This window comes from Bos mutus, chromosome 9 (genome assembly GCF_027580195.1).
Source record: "Bos mutus isolate GX-2022 chromosome 9, NWIPB_WYAK_1.1, whole genome shotgun sequence".
Lineage (NCBI taxonomy): Eukaryota > Metazoa > Chordata > Mammalia > Artiodactyla > Bovidae > Bos > Bos mutus.
The window spans coordinates 50,570,301-50,588,851 of record NC_091625.1 but is presented as its reverse complement, the minus strand read 5'-3'; the positions used below and the strand labels follow the sequence as shown (position 1 = coordinate 50,588,851).

Below are 18,551 nucleotides of genomic sequence, written 5' to 3'. Positions count from 1 at the left end.
AGAAGAAAAAGAAATAAAAGGAATCCAAACTGGAAGGGAAGAAGTAAAACTGTCACTGTTTGCAGATGACATGATACTGTATGTGGAAAATCCTAGAGATGCCATCAGAAAACTACTAGAGTTCATCAATAAATTCGGTGAAGTTGCAAGATACAAAATTAATATACTGCATCACCACTTCTGCTCCATAGCAAGCCTTTTCAGTCTGGACAGATGGAACCCCAAAAGTATTTCAGGTTCAAAAAGAGTTAGAGATTTTTCTATTACTAGTCACAAAGCCTATATATTATTAATCTTCTATATATTATTTATGGGCTTCCTGATAGCTCAGTTGGTAAAGAATTCACTTGCAATGCAGGAGACCCCAGTTCGATTTCTGGGTTGGGAAGATCTGCCAGAGAAGGGATAGGCTACCTACTCCAGTATTCTTGGGCTTCCCTTGTGGCTCAGCTGGTAAAGAATCCACCTGCAATGCAGGAGACCTGGGTTTGATCCCTGGGTTGGGAAGATCCCCTGGAGAAGGGAAAGGCTACCCATTCCAGTATTCTGGCCTGAAGAATTCCACAGACTACATTCCATGGGGTTGCAAAGAGTTGGACGTGACTGAGCAACTTTCACTTTCACGTATTATTTATCTAAGAGCTAAGTGATCAGTTGAATATCCATATATTTGAAAAACAAAGTTATTTACAAATTGAAAACTAAACAAATTTTAAATGATTTTATTTTTTAGTTCAACAGCAAAATACAGTTGTTCTGAAAAACTATACCACATTGTAACTCTACATGCTGATAAGAGTGACATGAAGCATACACATGGCAAGTGACTCATTTTGCTTCCTTTGAAAGAAGAACTACTTTACATCCCATTCAGTTCAGTTCAGTCGCTCAGTCCTGTCCGACTCTTTGCGACCTCATGAATCGCAGCACGCCAGGCCTCCCTGTCCATCACCAACTCCCGGAGTTCACTCAGACTCATGTCCATTGAGTCAGTGATGCCATCCAGCCATCTCATCCTCTGTCGTCCCCTTCTCCTCCTGCCCCTAATCCCTCCCATCGTCAGAGTCTTTTCCAATGAGTCAACTCTTCGCATGAGGTGGCCAAAGTACTGGAGTTTCAGCTTTAGCATCATTCCTTCCAAAGAATTACATCCCATTACTCTTTATTAAATAGCCAAGATTACACACTGATGTTTATTCAAATAACCAATAGATCTGACTTTTTGACATGTGCCAACCCAATGGCAACAAGGACTCTGAAAAATAAAGATGCCCCGAGCCATTTTCATGAATCAATAAAGCCTCGGACCAGGAGGGAAACGTGCATTTCACTTTCACTTTAGCCTAATACAGTTGGCTGGAAACCAGCTTGTTTTTCTCACTTTCATTTACAAATTCTACTTTATTATTTGGCTCTTTCCATTGTTGTTGTTATTGTTTAGTTGCTAAGTCCTGTCTGACTCTTTCACAATACCATGGACTGTAGTCAGCCAGGCTCCTCTGTCCATGGGATTTCCCAGGCAAAAATGACTGGAGTGCCTAGCCATTTCCTTCTCCAGGGGATTTTTCTGAATCAGGGATCAAACTCACATCTTCTGCATTGGCAGGAACATTCTTTACTACTGAGCCAGCAGGGCTCTTTCAATAGCAGCTCCTAAAAAAGAAAAAGACCTTTTCTCCTCAAGTACTCGTACGCTTAAGCTTGGAGTTTTAATACATCTCCTTGTTGGAAGTCAGCCTCCTAAGGACGAGTATGACTTCAACTCACAAAGCCCAGGAAACTGATTTCAATGATGAGACTCCATAGTCCATGCTGCCCTCAGCCTCCAAGAGCAACATCATAAAACAGCTGGATATTATAAGTAAGCTATATCCTGGGTGAAGGGAAAAGTAGATGCTTTCTGCCTCATTTAGTAAGAAAATTATGATGCTCAGCCAGAGAGCCTTTCTTCCCTAGACACAGAAAATGTGCTTCTCTTATGATAGAATTCAAAACCAGACTGCTCCCTGGACCCCCATTCAGAATAGAACTCTAGCAAACTTTAGCTTTTCAAATAACCACTCAGTTTCTCATCCTAGAAACTCATCTGGACTCAGAATGCCATTGTGATACTTGCCAGGGACCCAGGCTAGCAATCAGTGATGCAACTGCCTCCCATCTCACCAGCAGTGGGGAGAAATCAAACATGGAAGAGACACTGGTGTTATCCTATGACTACCACCCTGATTCCAAGTTCCCCAACCAAAAATGCTCTAGAAGGCAGATGATCACCCCACTCTGGTTAAGGAACCAGCGCTGTTAAACCATTAGAGATGAACTATCTTCACTTTGGAAGCTCAACTCCTGGCTTTCTGGGGCTCCCTACAGTGAAAACTGGGGAAGAAGCCAGGAGCAGATGAAGCCACTGCTGAGAAGAAATGGTCCTCTCTCCACTGGCTTCTGTGTGGCCCAGAGTCCAGTACTAAGTTTCCAAAGGAACGAGACAAACTGGAGGCAAATTCCACTCATACCTACATCAGGCAGGCCCACCTGGGCCCACAGAGACAAAGCACCAGCAGGTCCAGACAGCATCAACCTCCAAGCCAGGTGGGGCTTCGGAGTGTCTGTTTAGAGCAGGAACCCAGCACATCAAGGCCCACCCACCCTTGCTGTTGCCCCCACAACAAAGCTGAACAAGAGCTGGGTGTGCTGCTGGGATCTCCTTCTGCAGGTTCCAGGGAGGACTCCAGGTCCAGTAAGCATCTGCAGCAAGGAGCAGGAAGGAGCTAGTCAGAGTGTGTCACTCTGCATAGGTGACAGAATGCCCCCCAGTTCCTGGGTACGAGGTAGGTTTGAACAAAACAAATCCGAAACTCCACTTCCTGGAGGAGGTACTTAATGTGCTCCAGAACAGAGATGAGGGTACCAAGGGAGGCCCAAGGAAAACCACAGTCGCTGGACAAAATCGGCAGCTCTGAAGGACTAGGACCTATGACCTTGGTTCCGTATACACGAACTGTTTCCAGGAGAGGCCATTATTTCACACATCGAAGCCGAATTCAAATGATCCGTTTGTGAACTGTCAGAGCTAAGGCTCCAGCCTCACTCAGGACAATGTCACATCAGCCCAGCCACCAGCCGACCAGGTGAGCAAAGGTGGGTCACTCGACTGAGCATTATCACGCACCCATGGAGAGAGGCCCCTTGGTGCTTCTCTTTGAGAGGCTTCCCAAGCGCAGTTAAACCCACTGGGTGCAATAAATACAAAATCAGAAGAGCTCAAACATGCTAATAAGAAGAGGACTCAGATTACAAAGAGAAATGAAAGACGTGAGAAAATGTCAAATTTTCTCATTCACTCGGGCTGGGTTGGCATTTAGCTGGAGGTCAACAGTACCCAGTCGAATCTTCTGAGCACACATGTCTATAAATAGCCTTTCACCCTGACCCATTTATAAATAGAGGCGCTTCCTTGCTCAAATTCCTCCTTGGCTCACAACACATTCAGAAATACCATCACTTACAGCCAGTTAGTAATGCTAGGCCACGTTCTATGTTCTCTTCACCGGGAGCTTCACCACACTAGAAACACTCACCCTCTAGTGATTCAGAAGAGAGACACATGTTCCTGAAAATTAGGGGACTTGGTTAAAAGGTGGGACTGCAACCTACATGTAGAAGCAAAGAAATCAACCAAAATAAAGCTTTAAAGCAGTAAACCAGCAGTGCTTTACTAATCATGCAAAAAGGATAAAAAATGCAGAATAGAAGGTGTGGTACGTTACCCAGAAGCCCTGCTAAAGACCGCATGTCCTTCTCCATCAGCATGTAAATCTCCTCCTCGGAGAAGCGGCCAATGCCGTGGCCATGCATCTCGCGTTTCACGATTCCTTTCGTTATGTGGCACACGACCCACCTCAGCAGGTTACTGAAGGGACCGCCACCACTAAGAGAGAGCATCTTCCGGGTCTCATTGAGATTGTCCACCCACTGGCAATAAGCTAAGGTCCTGGAATTGCGTGGAAAGAAGTTACTACTGTGTGTTAGATACATAGCAGGTCCACAGAGTCAATTTCCAGTGAGGGATTGGGAATTCAGCACATGCTAGAGGACTGAATCACGGCAGCTTTTACAAAGAGCAGTCTGCATGGCAGATACTACAATAGACTCAAGTCCATGCCTGGACTTAGGGTCAGATAGCTTGCCATGCTACTATCCAACAAGCCTCCTCTGAACCTGCCCGGAGACCCCCAACCCCCTAAGGCCGTGCTTCTGCTCTCTCTCAGGCAGCCCCACAGAAAACAAGTAGAAACCCACTTTAAAAGGGTTTTAAAAGGACAGTGAGTACCTATGTGGGTGGGTTGCAGGGGGTGGCAATGGGAAGGAGATGGCAGTGACTGGGGTGCTGGTTTCATTCTTTTTTGATCAAAGCGATGGTTATACAAGCCTGTTCTGTGTTTTTAATTTTTATTGAAATATAATTGATTTACAATATTGTGCTAGTTTCAGGTATACAGCAAAGTGATTCAGACACACACGTATATATACACACATATTTATATTCTCTTTTACATTCTCTTCCATTATAGGTAATTATAAGATATTGAATATAATTCCCTGTGCTATACAGTAGGTCCTTGTTGATTATCTATTTTACATATAGTAGTATATATATTTTTATCCCAAACTTCTAATTTGTCCCCCTCCCCGCCTATGGTAATCATAAGTTTGTTTTCTATGTTTGTGAGTCCATTTCTGCTTTGTAAATAAATTCATTTGTGTCATTATTTTAGATTTCATATATAAACAATATCATATGATACTTGTCTTTGTCTGGCTTATTTTACTTAGTATGATAATCTCTAGGTCCATCCATGTTCCTGCAAATGGCATTATTTCATTTTTTTTTATGCTCCATGTTGATTAAGCTGCACATTTTTTGTTTTGTACACTTTATGTATACATTTTATATTTCCTGATATAAAAGGATTTTTTTCCAAAAAGAAATCTTTTTGCCTTTTTGACAGAATCTCTGGTGGCTCAGATGGTAAAGAATCTGCCTGCAATGCAGGAGACCCGGGTTTGATTCTGGGTTGGGAAGATCCCCTGGAGAAGGGAATGGCTCCCCATTTCAGTATTCTTGCCTGGAGAATTCCATGGACAGAGGAGGAGCCTCCTCTGTGGGCTACAGTCCATGGGGTTACAAAAAATCAGACACAACTGAGCGACTAACACATTCACTTTCACAGAATAGTTATAGCTGTCCACGTTTACTATGAACTATATAAATTATAAATAGTATACAAATGATTCACTCTCCAGAAAGGCAGCTCTCTGCTTCAGTTTGTTCTCCAGGACCCTAGAGAGTATAGAAATACCAAAGGAACTTGGTTGGATCACTTTTCCCAACTAGGTGATGGTTGTGGCAGAAAGTCCAGAGGCTCCTATGTGATCTGTGGACACAGCTAAGTGGTTAACAGCTGCCTGTGTGGTGTGCTGGCTGCAATACTCAGGCCTTTGCTGATTTTGTTCTCTGAACCTGGGGTGATCGCCAGACTGTTTTTATGGTTCCTAGTGTTGGTAGATAGAAATTAAAAGGTTTTCCTACTGGAGGCTAAGAAAAACATAGCTGTGGGCGTTAAAAAGTAAAAGAGATATTTTAGCTCTTCCTCACAGTGAGCAACAAAAGCTGTACTGGAGTCATCTCCCACTGCTGGTTGATACAGCAGCAATGGTCACTTGGAAAACATCAGAGGAGTGAAAATACTTTTTACAGAGAGAACACAAGGGGTGATAGCTAATTGTAGCTACTTTCTATCGCAAGAAAAAGAAACAAAAGCAGAAAATAAGATCCTGATATTTTGATCATTTTATACAGCTCTATTCTTTAAAGTATGAAAATAAGGGGGAAAAAACAGATTTTTCTAATTTTTAAAGTCTTCCTGATTTTCACTAAAAAGTCTCACAACCAATGTCAACATACTCTACAACTATAACTCTTTTTTATCAGCTTTTTAAAAGATGCTTACAAATCTCATTAGAAAGATTTGTGCACCTCTTTTAGTAAGGATCTCAAAATAAAGTATTGAGGAGGCAAGAAATTTTGACTGAAAAGAGGAAAAAGTACACTAAAATGGTAACTACTTAGTATGTAGAGAGTCAATAAAACTTCTGATATAAAAGATTTCATTTATTCTGGCATTTTTTTATAAATGTGCAAATAAAATGCTTTTCTAGTTGTTCTTTTTATACCTGCAATAATTAGGGTGTCACTTTTCATATTCCACTAATCAGCACTTTGATTCTAGTAATAGACTTAAATTCACAGTACAAAGGCCAATTCCATCCTTGATTATTCTGGAAGTAGTCAGTGATCTGAAAATAAAACTAAAATTACCCTAAGTTAAGCATGACTAGGTAATAATAGCATCCAGGAAGCATCTAAAGTGTAAAAATGAGGACTGGGGTGGCTCTAAACAGATAGATTGGTATAAAAAAGAATTCATTCTTTGTAGGCAGATCACATGGGTTTGATCACAAGCACAACTGATCTAGAAGAATGAGCAGCAGTTCACTAGGTAGACCAGAGGCAGAGGCGTGTGCATGAAGCATCCCAGCTGCTCCATGAACGGCAAGAACTTCAGGATGGGCAGGTGGGGCCTGGGATGCCTGAGGGAGCCTGGAAGGGCTGGAGCCAGAAGGATGGGCAAGAATTGGGTCAAGATGTGCCTGCTAAAAAGGGACTAAGACTTATTTTGAAAGCCAAGTTTAACCACCAAAAAGTTTTAAGCAGATGAGACACATAATCAGATGTGTGGCAAGGTGAGGAAAGGACCGGAAGTAGAGAAATGATAGAGGACGCGATCTCCCAGGCTGATGGTTGGCGTGGATGGTAACCAGTCCCGGCACACACGAAGTGGACAGATTTAGGTGATGAAAGATGAGTTAACCTGTTGCATTTGAAAGTTCCATAAAACCTGCAAGGGAGGATCCCGAAGGTTTAGGTTCTACAGGCAGGGGCATGGCGGGGCAGTTTCAAAGATGCAAGAGGAGCTGAGGTTGCCTAAGAAAGTTTCTAGGATAAGGAGTGGTTTGGGGGGAAGCCTAGTTCAAAGGCAAGTGAGAAGACTAGAGGGCCAGGCTGGAAGGGCCAGCATGGAGAGAAGTAGGGACACCACTCTCTGTGAGAGGGAGAAGGGGCTGCAAGGAGGTCCCAAGCTTCCGCCCCATGAACTCAGTCTCCTCTGAGAGCAGGAAATGAGGGCATGCGCAGAAGATGAGGGTGCAGCAGTGGGAAGAGAGTCTGGGAAGACTAATGAGTTAGAAGAGCCATAGGGACAGAGGAGGCGGCTGTTGTCTGGGCCACACAGCTGAGCAGGGAAGAGAAACACACACCATCCCCAGCCCCAGGCTATGGTGTAAGGCTCTCCACCCACATTAGTAGGTTAGATGCAGGGCACAGGAGAAACACTGGGTTGATTCAGAATGTGGCAGCTGAAAATAACCTCAGACATTGGCTTTCTTTCCTTCTCTTCCCCACCCTGCTCTCGTTTTCCTTCCTCTCTTTCACTCCCTGTGCCCAAAACTGTAGACCAGTATCAGGGAAGAGAAGCAAATGAGGGCCAGGCAGGCTCTTCTATGGCCAAGTCCTGTGAAGTGGGTATAAAATGCAATGTCAATGAAAATGCGTGCTTCAAGGGTCCCTAAGTCAATTTCTACAGATCAAAGACATCCCTCACACATGCTGCCATTTCCTGACAACCACAAGTCCACACCTTCCCACATGAAAGCTTCCTGAACATCTCCACGTGAAAGGGACTTCCGTACCGACCACTCCACCGAAACCACTCTCGTCCAAGTCAACAATCCCGTCTTATTGCAAAGTTCAAATACATTTTCTTTTCATCTTTATCTTCCTTGAACTCTTTGCAGCATCCAACACTATCAGCCTCTTTCTTAGAATTCTCTCTTGGCTTACGTCTCTTACTTTCCTCTCACCTCTTACATGTTGCCAAGATTTTTATCTTTATCCCTTCTACCTTCTTACACCTCATTCGTGGGGTGTTTCTATGTTTCACATTCATGATTTCAAAGTGAGGACTCCCAACTCCATAACACAGCCCACGAGACCTGTCCTGAGATCCACAGATACAATGAGGGAGCCTCAGGCACTCAAACCAACATTTCCAAAGTTGGATTCATCCTCTTTCTTCCTCGCAAATCTGCCACTCTGCACGGAAACCAGAAGGAATCCCGGGAGATCCTCTTCACCGCTCCCCACCCCTCCCTCCTGATAGCCAGTCACCCTGCGGCTTTGTCACCAATTCGACTGACACTATCATTCAGGCTGCATCACTGCCCAACCCTGAGGACGGTGGCCTCCTCACAGGTCTCCCAACGGCCTCTTAAGGACTTCTAGAAATCCATTTTCCCCTAGTCAGCCACAAAAAGCTTCCTAAAACACAAATCCCATGGTATCACACTGCTTCTCGGAGTCATGCATTTGCTCCCCATAGCTGCTTCACCTGGCACCTCAGCCTCCCCCAACCCAACCCCACCCCCACCCCCCGCCACAGCCTGACCCCAAAATGGCACTGCTTCCCCACAGAATTATACATGCCTCCCCGACTGCCTCCTTCTTGCCTCTAAACTTTTGCAGACTGCTGCCCCCTCCCCCTGACATCCTCATCTTACCCTCTCAGCCGATCCCTTCCCCCACTACTCTGGCCCTAGATCCTGTTTGACATCATCTCCTCCGGAAGCCTGCGTGCCTGCGTCACATCGCTCCAGCAGGTGCTCTTCAGACTCTCCCCCAGCGCTGCCTGGCTATGCAGGCTGGATGGCGCCCTCCCTGTGAGCCAGCTGAGGACAGGCACCTTGTCTTCCCTGACATCCAGCTCCTAGTGGTCATTCATCCTGGAACTCTGCTGAAAGGATGAACTGTTGACTGAATGGAAAGTTCTGAGCCAGCTGCTGCAAAGTAGTGTTTCTAAAGGCTGACAATATTTACGCAGGAAAATGCAATGAGAGAGGCCTGCAGAGACTGAGGAAGAAAGGGCTGCCCCCTTTCTCCTTCTGGGATCTGTCTCTTCACTCTCTGCTGGGAAGAGGCCACTACTCAGGGAATTGTGAATTATAAACTAGAGAGGATAGGGAGGGCCAATTTGGAAACTGGGCCAGGCTGAGCAATTAAAATAATTTCTCATTCTGAGAGCCTCTGTCAGGAAGTTGATACTCATTTTGTTTTATATATCACAACTGGATATATCTGGTCTTTCCTACAAAATGACGTCAAAGAGGCTTGTTTTTTTCCACCACTATCGATGATCTTAGAACTGAAGAGTAAACCCAGCTGAGACATTTTTAAAGAAGCTAGGAAGGAAAGAAGATCTCTGATGCTTTAATAAGGATATCTCTCATTATAACCTCCCATGAAGCCTGGGCTGTGGCCGAAATGACTATTAGCACATATGGAAGAAAGTGCAAACCTACTGTTTGCTGAATGAATCTTAGCATGTGGCCTTTCCAACCATGAGAACGCCCTTTTCCTGGTCATGCTACTACCTTCTTGCCACCTTTCACTTGTAGTCTAGATGCCCTAGGGTGCAGGAGCATATGATATGCTTCTGCAATCTCACCACCTTTCACAGTATTAGAAATGCCTCTCTGAATGGGGCCCTCACTACATCTAAAACTGGGGGGAGGGATACAAAAAAGAAAGGAGAGGGGACCATTTCAATCGAGTTGTAATCAAGGAGAGAGAGTCTCCTGGCTTTTAGAGAAAAATCTCAGGTAAGTCCTTTTATTAAAGCATCCCATCTCTCCCACTCACCAAAAGCCAAGCTCAAAATTTTAAAAAATGGGACTTCCGTGGCAGTCTAGTGGTTCAGACTTGACCTTCCAATTCAGGGGGTGCAGGTTTGATCACTGGTCAGGGAACAAAGATGCCATATGCCTCAAGGGGGGGAAAAAACAAAACATAAAACAGAAACAATATTGCAAAAAATTCAATAAAGACTTTAAAAAATAGTCCACATCAAAAATATTTTAATTATAGCCAACCTAGAAGTGATTTGAATCCTCTTTTCTAACATCTATATTTTTATGGGTGAAATTGTTATGACTATAGGGAGTTTGACAATTGAGATTAGAAGAGCTTAAGACACTCCTGGTGACTCAGAAAGTAAAGAATCTGCCCGCAATATGGGAGACCCAGGTTCATTGCCTGGGTTGGGAAGATTCCCTGGAGAAGGAAATGGCAACCCACTCCAGTACTCTTGCCTGGAGAATTCCATGAACAGTGGAGCCTGGCGGGCTACAGTCAATGGGGTCACAAAGAGTCGACACAACTGAGCTGCTCACACACACACACACACACACACACACACACAATACTCAGTAGTGTCCACAAGGGGACAGTATGTCACCTAGAAGCCACTATAGCATCTGTTATCAAAACAATTTCATTCCAGTAATCTGACCCCAAGTCTCTCAGACTTTGCTTTATTCTGGCTTCCCTGTATTTAACTTTAGCATCCAGTGAAATAAAGGGGATAAAAAACCTGAGTCCTTCATCTTCAATAATAGTATTTATAACGCAAGTGGGATATAATTGTATGGATTTCAAGTGCAAGAAAAAACCACTTTATAGCTGAGTGTGCTTTTTGTACAGACCTGATTCAGAGCTTCAGAATTATATGATGTTAGATAATGTTTTCATTATATAATATCAGGAGCCTTTGTTTTTCAGAAAACCATATCTGAAGTAGAGTATTTTTAAAGTTTCAGACCAAGACAGACATATCTGAAAACTCCAGATAACTGAATCAATTGAGTCCAATAATTAATTCTCCCTCTTACACTTCTGTAAGTATAAACACAACGTTAGAGCTCATCGATGATCAAAATTCAACAAGCTCTCATGGAAAGCTCATACTTGTAATATTTTCCTACATACTGTGGTCAGTTCCCTATGCTGGCCCCCGGTTTCCACAGGCATGCACTTTCTTACCATGGATTGCGCCGGGTAAAGGGGGTGAGTGTTGGGATTTAGAGCTCTCAAGAAAGACTGTTCAGGATCTCCCCAAAGCAAGAAGTTAGCTAAAGGTTTGGAAAGTTAAAGAAACAGAGAAAGTTTGTTTTTCCTTCTGCTATTGAAGACTAAAAGAAACTGGAGGAACTAGGATTTTTTTTTTTTTGAAAGGTCACTGGATATTTGTATCTCAATCAAGACTTGACCTCTCACCTTCACTATTCATTTCTCAAATAAACGCTTGAGGAGACACAAATGCGAAACAGTAGCTAACCCCAAAAAGTAAGCTATTTGTATTTTAATTTAAAAATACTAATTAAGAGCCTTCCTGGTGGCTCAGTGGTAAAGAGTCCACCTGCCAGTGCAGGAGACACAGGTTTGATTCTTGATCCAGGAAGATCCCACATGCCACAGAGCAATTAAGCCCATGTGCCACAACTATTGAGCCTGTGCTCTGGAGCCTGGGAACTGCAGCTACTGAGCCCTCATGCTGCAACTACGGAAGCCCTGGCAACCTAGAGCCCATGTGCCGCAACAAGAGACCACCACAACGAGAAGCCCACACACTGCAACTAGAGAGTAGCCCCGCCAGCAACTAGAAAAAAACCCACAGCAACGAAGACCCAGCACAGCCAAAAGAATAAAAAAAATTTTTAAGTACTAATTTAAAATTACTATTTTTTAATTAAAAAGAGAAGAATCTACATATGACCTTTGCAACTTCCCAAGCACTTGGGGGTTTGTGATCTGTAAAATTAAGATTCTCACCCACTGGAGTACCACCTCCCAAGGCTCCCTCCCAGCCCTCCCCACCACACCCTGCCCCCTCATCACATCACTAGGAAAATAAGAGAAGGGAAGAACAGAAGATGAACTTCTCTCAGGAAGTTAATATACATAACACGTCACTAACACCCAGAGCAAGAAGCAGTGACAGGTGATCCTTGAAATCTTGCTGGATTTCTAAGCTGAATATAAATTTTATGCACGCACACACAGCACACACAGAAATCAAAGAGTGTCGCAAAAGTACCAACTTAACTGTAAGGCTTTCAGCTTTTCAGGCAGCTGAAAAGTGCTAGCTCTCCATATTAATGGCCTATCCATCAAATGAAGTAGCACTTGGGGGTGGGGGGTGGCGGCTTAGCAAGAGAAGGCACAGAGAGCCTGGGTGGCCCTATGCTGGTTCTTCATTTTCCTGATTACTGCGGAGCAGGACCTGCAACCCCAGGCGAGCAAGTGAGACGACTCTGTCCCCCAAGGGCTTTTGTGTGAGGCTAAGCGTATGACCTGCACTCATGCATTTTGGTCCACCCTGTAACCCCTGCACTTTTTGAGAGGGAAGGGCAAGCAGTTCTCCATAAGTATTATAAGGAACAGACCACACTGAGCCTGTGATCATTCCCACGCTGATCTGCAGCCCTGCCTCCACTCTGCCTGACTCTCTCCTTCCTCCCACCACCTTCATCTCTGCAGTGAGAAAGAGAAGAAAGTGATGCTTCAGGTCAGTCCTGGAATAAAGTGGGCAAGAATTGAAAGCGGAAAAAGAAAAAAAGCAGAAGGTCACAAAATTCAAGAGGCAAGTTTTCCATTTAGAAAGAGCTGAATGTATGAAATAGGAATGTGAAGCCAAAGAAGTTTCTAGTCAACCCCACATTGACTGTAAGTCTCCGTGGAAGAGGTGAAAGCTACTCAGTGAGCAATGACCTAGTAGTAACAATTAATGCCCAAAAAAGTGGACTCAGCAATTCTTTATTAAATCTTTAGAACAAGATGAAGTGCAGAAATCAGGGAGAAAATATTTCTTACCTATTGGAATGTATAGAAAGGCTAAAACTCTAGAAGATAAACGGAAAAAAAAAAAAACCCACATTTCAATGAGATTGTAAAGCAAGAAGAACCAAGTCTGCCTAACTCATGCAATGTCACAGCAGCATACCACCTGCAAAACAGGGGCACCTAACCTACACAGTGTCTGCAATGCTTCAAACTCAGGGAATATGGAAGCTAGGAGTCAGCCAATCAGGACAAAGTACAAGCTAGGAGTCAGCCAATCAAGGCAAAGGTACTCAGAAAACAGTAGTAAGCTTTACTTCTGGATCAGGGAGAAGCTCTTGTCATACAGGGAAAACTGACAATACTCTGCCAAAGCTTGCATAATTTATTTCACCTGAGACTTCTATCTGCCTTAGTCTTCTGTTCCCTCCTTTGAGTATCTGATGCAACATTAATTCAGGAGTTCGTATTTGTAAAAAGCCCAGTCTATCTCCCTCATGGGCTAAGAAGTTTTCATATTTGTAAATGGTTGAGGGGGAAAAGAATCAAAAGAACAGTATTTTATATTAAATGAAATTCAAATGTCAGTGCTTTTGTTGTTTTATTTAAACACAGTGATGCTTATTCATGTGTGTATCATCTATGGCTGCTTTTGCGCTAAAACCGCAGAATTAAGTAGTTGCCACAGACAAATGTAGTTCAAATAGCCTAACATATGTACTAGCTGGGCCTCAACAGAAAACGTCAATTCTGCTCTAGATACCTAGAGACTTAACAGTCATAGTTTTGACCCCTAAGTCGGTCAGAATGTAGAACACTTTGGAAAAGGTGCAGCAGGTGGGGGGCGGGGGGGGCGGGCCTGAAACGTGAAACCATTGGCTTGCTTCACATGATGGGGACGTGCCCTAGACACCCACCCAGGCCCCTGGGGGGACTCACCAGTAGAAATGCTCCTCCACCATCTTAGTCACTGCCCTGGAGATGGCTCTTTCATGAGGACCAAGGTTTTTGTTTAAATTCACTCCAAGTTTCTCTTCCAGAAAGTCAATTATGAATTCTGTCCCGGAAACTTTTTCATGATTATATTCAATCCAAGGCATTTTCCCTTGAGCAGAGAGTTTTCCACCAAAATAATTCTAAGCAGAGTAAATTGTAAAGAGAAAAGCAAAGTTTTATTTAAACTTCACTGTATGGTCAACAGAAACAAACATTCCAACAGTATATTTGATAGTGACTGCACTATTCAAGTGAATGAAATCAGCATAAAAACTCTTAAGGGGATAAACAGTTCATCTGGGGGAAAAAAGGCTTATCTCACATGAAAATATTACTTTACTCCCATACATTTTATCATGGTTCTGGCTTGTGTGCGCTTAGTCGTTCAGTTGTATCTGACTCTTTGCGACCCTGTGGACTGTAGCCTGCCGGGTCCTCTGTCCATGGTGATTCTCCAGGCCAGAATACTGAAGTGGGTTGCCATGCCCTTCTCCAGGGGATCTTCCCAACCCAGGGATCGAGCCCAGGTCTCCCACATTGCAGGCAGATTCTTTACCATCTGAGCCACCAGGGAAGCCCTTACTGTTCTGGCTTACTGGTTTGTTTGTTTGTTTTAAGAGCAGAAAGGAAGATGAGAGCTGAAATCATCTTCATCCTGGTCAGAGTCAGTCTAATTATAATTTATGAACAATCTAAAAACACAGAAATTGAAAATAAAGGAGGCATATACTGATAGGGCTACTGATCAGAAACCTCACTTGTAACAGTACCTTACACTTGAAAATGCTTATCATGATACCACTATATTGCAAACAAGTGGTCCCAGAAATTACAACAGCGGGGTATAACAAAGTGCACCCAACACATTCAAGTCCAGTGCCTATGAAAATGCAGATTCCTAGGCCCACACCCAGATCACTGAGTCAGAATCCAGGGAAAGGTGGTCACGAATCTGTACATTTGACAACCTCCCTTTGATTTATACCCACACTAGAAGTTTTATGGTGTCTCAGGGGAGATTCTAATCCCAAAACGGGGTTGGTGGGAGGTGGGGGTGAAGTCAGAGTTTATAAGCATTGAGAATGACAGGATAACATCTTCTGATCCCTGTATAAAAAGATCTTAACCACACTGCTGGAGCGGATTCTGTGATAATGATCGTATTTATCCAATTGCTTTTCTCAGTAAATTTGGACTGTGTGAACCTCAAAGTTGATTTTTAAATCTGAATCCAGTTTTGGGTGGTCTACACAGCTTAAATTAATCATATTATTACAAACTTCTCCTGGTACTTCATACAAGTCAACAGTTCAGAGACTATGACTGCTGCTGCTGCGTCGCTTCAGTCGTGTCCGACTCTGTGCGACCCCATAGATGGCAGCCCACCAGGCTTCCCATCCCTGGGATTCTCCAGGCAAGAATACTGGAGTGGGTTGCCATTTCCTTCTCCAATGCATGAAAGTGAAAAGTGAAAGTGAAGTCGCTCAGTCGTGTCCGACTCTAGTGACCCCATGAACTGCAGCCCACCAGGCTCCTCCGTCCATGGGATTCTCCGGGCAAGAGTACTGGAGTGGGGTGCCATTGCCTTCTCCACAGATACTACGGACTAGTAGTCAAATGTTGGTTCCTGTGGAGGAAACTGAACTCTCAGACATTGCTGATGGGAATGTAAAATGGTACAACCATTTTGAAACCATTTGTTAATTTCTTAAAAGGTTAAGTACACACCTGCCACTCAATCCAATCATTTCCCTCCTAGGTGTTTATCTAAGAGAAAAGAAAGCATATGTCCATGCAAAGACTTGTACATATGCTTTCTTGTGGCGGGTGTGTGTGTGTGTGTGTGTACGCGCGCACGTTCACACGCTCAGTTTGTGTCCGACTCTTTGTGACCACATGGACTGCAGCCCACCAGTCTTCTCTGTCCATGGAATTTTCCAGCAAGAATACTGGATCGGGTTGCCACTTCCTACTCCAGGAAGCAGGAGACAACATTTTAGAGATACTATGAAAATATCTAAAGATTAGATGAATTCAAAAAATATTTTTAAAAAGAGACACAAAAGTAACCAGTAAAACTAAGTGTGAGATGACGGTAATCTTTTTTCCATGAATTTCAATTTTTCTGAATGTTATATTCCTTTTAAAATAAATCTATATAATTTTTAAATAATACTTAATATTTCTTAACTTCCTTAAACATATTAAAGAACTCCTGGTCTAATTTTATTTAGGCAATTGGAGTCTGACTGGCCCACCAACAACAGTTTCTGAAAGTAGTTTTGAGAAGAATGATGAAGAGGTAAATCCTCTTTATCTTTGCCAAGCTGATGTCTCCACCTGCAAGTCTGTCCTAGATGAGATTAATGCATCTACATTTACACTACATTATTAGCACAGCAGTGAAAGCCATAGGCTTTGGGTTTAAAACTCTGGTGCCCTCATTTAGTCACTGTGTGACCTTGAACCTCCCTGGTCTCCCTTAATCCCCCTGGATTCATCTATATATAATTGGGATAATATGCTATGCCACGCTAAGTCGCTTCAGTAGTGTCCGACTCTTTGCGACCCTGTGGACTGTAGTCCACCAGGCTCCTCCGTCCATGTGATTCTCCAGGCAAGAATACTGGAGTGGGTTGCCATGTCCTCCTCCAGGGGATGTTCCCAACCCAGGAATCGAACCCACGTCTCTTATGCCTTCTGCATTAGTAGGCAGGTTCTTTACCACTATTGCCACCTGGGAAGCCCGTTAGGATAATAGCAGTGGCTAAAATTAAATGAGAAAATGCACACAATGTGTTTGACAGAGTGCCTTTATCAGAAGTATTGACATCACCATCCCCATTTCAAAACTTGCAACCTTCAGAGAAATCCCAATCTTGGAACTTTGACGTGCTACACTGGCCACAGTGCCCCAAACTTTTCAGTTAAATTTATATCCATTACATTCACAGCACCTCTGGAACCATCTTGAAAGGTCCCCCACTGGGTAAATTTGAGCTAAATTTTAGCACCTTTTGTGGATTATGCAACACGTTGAAAAAAAATTCATGCATCCATTATTGTGAATAAGAAATAAATGCATTAGTCTCTGCCCTTGGCTCCCAGCACAGAGCTCCTAAAATCCTTATAAATCCCTAAGTGTTCAGAGCATGAGGAAAACCTTTTGTTTTGAGGTGGTGACTCTGAGTGGGCTCCTGGATAAACTGGTCACCAGAAAGACCAAGTCACAATTAGAACCTTAGCATTTTCAACCTCCTCCCCCATCCTCTAGAGAGCAGAGAGGGGTTGGACATGGAGTTATTAACTGGTCATAAATACTTGAGGAGGACTTCCCAGGTACTAGTGATATAGAACCCACCTGCCAATGCAGGAGATGTTAAGAGATGCGGGTTCAATCCTGGGTCAGGAAGATCCCCTGGAGGAGGGCATGGCAACCCACTCCAGTATTCTTGCCTGGAGAATCCCATGGACAGAGGAGCCTGGTGGGCTACAGGCCACAGGGTCATAGGGTCATACGGGCCACAGGGTCACAAAGAGTCAGACATGACTGAAATGACTTAGCACACATGTGCACACTACTTGAGGAAGCCTCCACAAAATCCCCTAAGTATGGGGCTTGAAGAGCCTCCAGGCTGGTGAGCACATCCACACTGGGAGGGTGATACTCCCAAATACGCAAGAACGGACGTTCCTACTCAGGACCCTCCCACATGTCCCTCTTCATGTAGCTGTTCATCTGTATCCTTTATCAAATCCTTCAGTAAGTTGGTAAACATAAGTGTTTCCCTGAGTCCTGTGAGCTGCTCTAGCCTAGTAATCAAACCTAAGGAGGGGTCATTAGAACCTCTGATCTACAGTCAGTTGGTCAGAAGCACAGGTGACAATCTGGGCTTGCGACTAGCATCTAAACCAGGGGGCAGTCTTGTGGGACTTAACCCAGGGAATCTGATGCTGCCTCTGGGTAGCGTCAGGATTGAACTAAAGTGTAGGCTGTCCAGCTGAAGGCAGGGTCGACAGAGGATGAGACAGTTGGATGGCTTCACCAACTCAATGGACATGAGTTTGAGCAAGCTCCAGGACATGGTGATGGACAGGGAAGCCTCGCGTGTTGCAGTCCATGGGGTCGCAAAGTCACAAAGAGTCGGATACGACTGAGCAACTGAATAACAACGTCCAGCTGGTGTCAGAGAGGACTGACTGCTGTGGGCTTCATGTTTGGCCAGAAGTGTCAGAAATGAAGTGTTTCATGTGAGTCGCAAAGGAGACTCATGGGGAGAAACACACAGTAGGGAGGGACTGGTTTCCCCTACACAGAAAGGAAAAATCTGAGTACTTCCCTTTATAACTACACACTATAGTTTTGTAGAAGAATGTCCTTCTGTTTTGAAGATGCACCCTAAAGTATGGAGGGGTGAAGTGTTGAGATTCTTACAGCTTATGTTCAAATGTTGCATTAAAATTTTTTTTCATAAAGGTATACATAAAAAGAAGTAAAGGAAAGAAGGCAACATGTTAACAATTGGTGAGTCTAGGGGAAGGGCATATGGATGTTCACATACTATTCTTTTAACTTGTCTGTAGCTCCGAAAATTTCCAAAACAAAAAGATGGTGGGGTGGTATAGGGCAGGAGTGTGGTGTACAGACAAAAAGAGCAAACAAATAGAACATTAGAAGTTAGGGCTAAGAACCAGAGCAGAGAGTTTCAAAAAGAGCCATTTCCTTCTCTTTTCTTTCTCAGATTTAAAAAGAAGGATTGCGTGAAAT

General features: G+C 43.7%; 1 protein-coding gene across 6 annotated transcripts in view; it reads right to left on the bottom strand.

Moving 5' to 3' along the window:
- The window catches only part of FAXC (failed axon connections homolog, metaxin like GST domain containing), a 78,058-nt gene that overhangs the window by 47,162 nt on the left and 12,345 nt on the right, over positions 1–18,551 (bottom strand). For all 6 annotated transcript variants that reach the window (XM_070376566.1, XM_070376565.1, XM_070376568.1 and 3 more), the window contains 2 exons: positions 13,727–13,923; positions 3,765–3,988 (listed from right to left, as the gene is read on the bottom strand). In XM_070376566.1, the coding sequence (XP_070232667.1) occupies positions 3,765–3,988; positions 13,727–13,923 (421 nt within the window). The remainder of the gene's footprint in view (positions 1–3,764; positions 3,989–13,726; positions 13,924–18,551) is intronic.